Genomic DNA, 5,132 nt, shown 5'->3' with positions numbered 1-5,132 from the left:
CACTCGAAAGCTCATTTCCATCTTAGCGGGTAGCAAAATTTACGCTTCTGGGGCACTAAAAATCCGCGTGTAACTCACGAAGAGCCATTACATCCGCTCACTGTATGGTGTGCTGTTTTCGCTGGAGGAGTCATCGGAACTTTTTTCTTCGAAGAGGTCGCGGGCCAAACGGTTACTGTGAGTGGTGAGGACATAGCAATGATCAACGAGTTCTTTTTGCCGCAACTTGATGACTTGGGATTGGAAAACATGTGGTTCCAAGAGGACGGTGCAACGGCACATACTGCACGTGCCACAACCGATTTGCTGAAGGATGCATTTCGTGGGCGCCTAATCTCCCGTTTTGGCGATTTGCACTGGCCAGCAAGATCGCCTGATTTGACCGCTCCATACTTCTTTTTGAGGGGCTTTTTAAAGTCGCGGGTTTATGTCAACAAGCCTCAGACTCTTGCAGCTCTTAAAGACAATATTCGTCAAAAATGTGAGGACCTATCGCCGGAAGTTCTAACCAAAGTGATTGAATAATTGGGTGCCCAACTTAGTGGGAGGCACACCCTTCAGTCACTAATGCCCGGTTTCACAGTCCATACTTAAGTTGTGCCTAAATAAAATCTTAGCTAAGCATTGTTGCGAACTGAGTAGTCGTTTGCGTTTCACAGTCAATGCTTAAGTTCTATAAAATTTTATTATGATATATGGCAACGTTGTGGGCAACATATGTTTTACAAATATCATCCACAAACATATGATTGAAATATTTAAATTATTATAGACAACGTATAAATTTGGAAGAAAAATTATAGACAGCGTATAAATTTGGAAGGAAAATTATTTCGTAAATGAATGAAACCCAGAAAAGGACCCCGAATTTCACCGCAAGCGAGTCGAAGCAGCTATTGGAACTGGTGGAGAAATATAAAAATGTCATCGAATGTAAGCGGACGGACACTTGCACAAACGCTAAAAAAGATGTCGCATGGAAGCGTCGAACATGATTTCAATTCACAGTGTCCATCTGGCTGCCATCGCAATGCAAAAATATTGAAGAAAAAGTATATCAATCTTAAAAGAGAGGTAAAAAAGCGAGTTGCAGAGGAAAAAAAGTCTCTTTATTTGACTGGAGGAGGACCACCACCAAAGAAATTGTTAACTCAGTTTGATGAAAAACTTTTGACTGTATTACATGAGAAGCAAGTTAGTGGCATGCAGAGTGTGTATGACAATGATGTGATTGCCGGAAATATTGATGGTTAGTTTATACACTTGATTTTGTTTTCATGATATTTCAAATGAATGATTTTATCAATTCTCTAAAATAGAGTCCGTGATATTGGAGGAAGAGACATTGGAAAGCATAATGGATTTCGAAAAATCTACTGAAGTGGAAAATTATGAAGGAATAAATGGTAAAAAATGTTAAAGTAAAAAAATACCAGAATCATCACAACTAAATATATATTTTGGAATCCGACAACGTTGAATCAAGCCAGCTTTGGAACAAATATGATCCCAGCAAGTTAAAAACACCAAAAAATTCGAAACTAAAATTTGAAGAAAAACCCCAAAGATCTGCGAGAAATTCTTGAGCGAAGCTAGCAGAAATGAAAGCCAAGTGGACGGAAGAAAAATATGAAGCGGAAATAAAAATAATGTATGCGGAGCACTAGCAAAGAATGAAGCTGATGAAAGAAAAACATGATATGGAAATGAAAATTTTAGCAGTTGATTTGGAAAGAAAGAAAAAGAAGCTGGAAGGGTGAAATAAAAAATACATATATGTAAAATTATAAACGTATTTATTAAACTACAATAAACTGAAGTAATTATCTATTAAACATTTTCTGGTAACATTATTTATTGTATGACTTTCAGCATTCCGATTATTGGGTATATTAATCATATTAGGGGTATTCTCTTGCTCTTGCAAAACCCGGTGCACGGTGCAAGCATTGCAAATTTACAACGGCACAACAACAAACACACGCAGAAAAATATTTGCAAGGGCTGTGAAATATGTCAGACCAAAACCCGTGTATATTAGCGGGCAATGTCACGCAAAAATAAAATTGCAACCCTGTTGTAGTTGCCATTTTACATAATGACATATAACGTCGTTAAATTGTTGAGAAAGGTAAATTTTAATTAGATTTTATAATTTCTATTTAAATTATAAAGTTTTGTTACATTTTTTTGTTAAAAATGCATGCAGAAGGTGCGCCAATTCACAATAGCCATGCACAATAGTCATTTACAATAAATTGACTGAATGAGTCGCTCATATATCACTAGGTTCTGCAATGGGTGCTCTCGTGCCCTTGTATATTTCGGTGTAGTATTTTTGCAATCTGCAATCTTGCAAGAGCAAGAGAATACCCCTATTGTTTACAACATCTTCAATTTCATTTGAAAGTGGCGGAGCCATTATATCGCGATTATTGCAGCAGATGTTGTGTAATACTGCTGTTGCAACAATAATGCTTTTGGGTTTTTGCTAGATGCAAGCGCAAGCCCAGTGATAATACCGGAAACCTACGCTTCCAGACTCCATATGAGCGCTCGATACAATTCCGGGTTCTTATATGAGACTCGTTAAAAAGATTTTCGGCACTCGTATTGACATGCATTAGTGGCGTAATTACGAAGTGGTTATTTTCATAACCACTGTCTGCAACTACTATTCCAGAACCAAATTCTCCAGATTCTAATCGACAATGAATCCGAGAGTTACGGAAAATAGTAGCATCATGAGTGGATCCAGGCCACCGCGCAACGATGTCTATGATGCGGAGATTACTATCACATAACGTCTGGACGTTGATGGAAAATGTACCTTTTCTATTACGAAATAGCTCTGCATCTTCCCCGCCTGTATACATATAAAGTATATAAAAAGTTTTTGAGTGAAGTATTTTTTGGGCTTTCTTTACCTGGAGAAATTATTTTTACATGAGTGCAATCAATTACTGCGATCACTCGAGGAAATTTAGCTAATTTAAAAAAGTCTCTCTGGGACTTTTTCAGGTCTATTTCCGTTTTTGGCATATAAAAGTGATGGTCTTTTAATTGGGCTATGTGGTGCGACACTACTGTTATAACTCTTGATACCGTACTTTGAGATACTCCAAATAAATCTCCTACTGTCCTCAACATACTTCCCGTAGCATAAAACCTCAATGTAAGTAAAAGCATTTGTTCTGGTGATAATGCATGATTCCTAAAAGAAATGCATACATAATTGAGTCGTTTAAGGCAATTTAGATGTACCACTTGGTTTTGTGTTCAATTTGTAGTCGAATACAATCGAGCACATTCCAGGCTGTTTTTTTGCTAATCCGAAATCTGTCGCGGAAATCTTTATCGTCATATAGCTTGAAGAATTTTGGCCGGGACCTGATTTCTTTTGTTCGTCGCATTATTATAACATTCCAGAGGTCATCGTATTCTGGGTCACTATCAAAATCGCAATCCCAATCCGATTCCATATTTTTTTCACAAAATATAATTTGTTATATCTTATTATTCTTTTTTTCACAAATAACTGAAAATTCAAAACAAAAAACAGCTGTTATTTAAGCACTGCTTAAGCCTCCCCTTTTCAGTACTTAAGCATTACATAAGTATGAACTGTGAAACACAATTTTCCTGTTTTATCTTAAGCACAACCTAAGTATGGACCGTGAAACCGGGCATTACACTATTATTATATATATTCTATCTACTTATGTGAGTGAAAATGCGGTAGATCTCAGATAGATTATATGAGAATTTTATTTTTTTTTATAACAAATTATTTTACAATTAATTTATGGTATATAAATAAGCGGGCCCGAGGGTAATGAAACGATTTGTCGATTGGTAGTTAATAGTTAATTCCAGCGCGCGAGGAGGGTGACGGGAAAAACGTATGTTAATGTGCTGAGTGTGTCGAACGAATATTGATATCGAATTGTGTCAGCTTCCCCGTTGTCCATTGCTTTGTTGGTTGGGTTGGTGCGAGTGTGGTGTGTTATATTGTAGTGGCATCCTGTGGTGAATTGCGCTGTTTCATTAGGATGGGCCGGGTAGAAGGGGTGGATGCTTAACTCATTTAAATATCCTGGGCCCCCTAGGCGAATATTTATTTATTTATTTATTAATTCACGCCAATCGGCTTTGTACAGAAAAGTGTAACAAAAATTAAAAAAATAAAACAGAGGGCATACCCCTGACTATTCAAATCACACATTGATGATACTGTATTGATACATTATTAATTAATTCCTTAACCCTAGAGACGTAGCTCGCATATGTACAACCAAACATATTAATATTTTCATAGTGTCTATTTACTAAGTCTACAACCCTGCTCCTCGGTCCACCCCGCACGTAGTTCTTCGATGAGTTAACCGCTTTTAACAGTCTGTGCGACCTAATACCAAGCAGAATTTCTTCTGCACTCTCTCCACTTTGTCAATGAGGCAGTCAGTATGGGGAGACCAAACCACTGAACAGTACTCCAACATCGGACGCACCAAGGTCGTGTACAGCCTTACGAAAGTATCAGCATTCCTGAAGTCATCACCACATCTGAAAATGAACCCGAGTGTCCTGTATGCCTGCGAAGTAATTTTGTCAATGTGCCCGGTGAAATTTAGTGCGTTATCGATCATGACACCAAGATCTTTTACAACTGTGACTTCTTCTAGCTGATGATCACCAATACGGTAAACTGCTGTACGACGACTCAAAGACCGTGATAAGAACATCACCACGCACTTTTTTAAATTCAAACTTAATTTATTTTCATCGCACCACTCCTCAAGTCTATCGAGGTCTTGCTGTAATGCGCTAATATCATCCACAGTGCTTATCTTTCTGAATATCTTGAGGTCGTCAGCATAAAGTAGAAAGTCCGACGACATTTGGTCCCAATGTCGTTTACAAATATGCTAAACAGCACTGGCCCCAGATGGGAACCCTGTGGAACCCCGGAAGACACTTTAAACTCGGACGACACATAGCTATTGACTCGCACCTGCAGGGATCTCCCAGTCAAGTACGAGTTGAACCAGCTCAATACGTTTCCTGCCACTCCGTAGCGATCCATCTTTTCTATTAAGAGCTCATGATCCACCATGTCGATGGCTTTGCTG

General features: G+C 38.2%; 1 protein-coding gene across 1 annotated transcript; it reads left to right on the top strand.

Moving 5' to 3' along the window:
* Positions 1-577: 577 nt before the first annotated feature.
* Positions 578-1,835, top strand: LOC125779516 (uncharacterized). Its single transcript, XM_049460874.1, has 2 exons — positions 578-1,249; positions 1,320-1,835. Exons 1-2 carry the CDS (start codon positions 844-846, stop codon positions 1,418-1,420), a joined length of 507 nt encoding a protein of 168 aa, XP_049316831.1. The 5' UTR covers positions 578-843; the 3' UTR covers positions 1,421-1,835.
* Positions 1,836-5,132: the final 3,297 nt, after the last annotated feature.

This window comes from Bactrocera dorsalis, chromosome 6 (assembly GCF_023373825.1).
Source record: "Bactrocera dorsalis isolate Fly_Bdor chromosome 6, ASM2337382v1, whole genome shotgun sequence".
In the NCBI taxonomy this organism is placed as follows: Eukaryota; Metazoa; Arthropoda; class Insecta; order Diptera; family Tephritidae; genus Bactrocera; species Bactrocera dorsalis.
The sequence above is the reverse complement of the archived record's forward strand: the minus strand, read 5'-3'. Positions and strand labels throughout refer to the sequence as shown.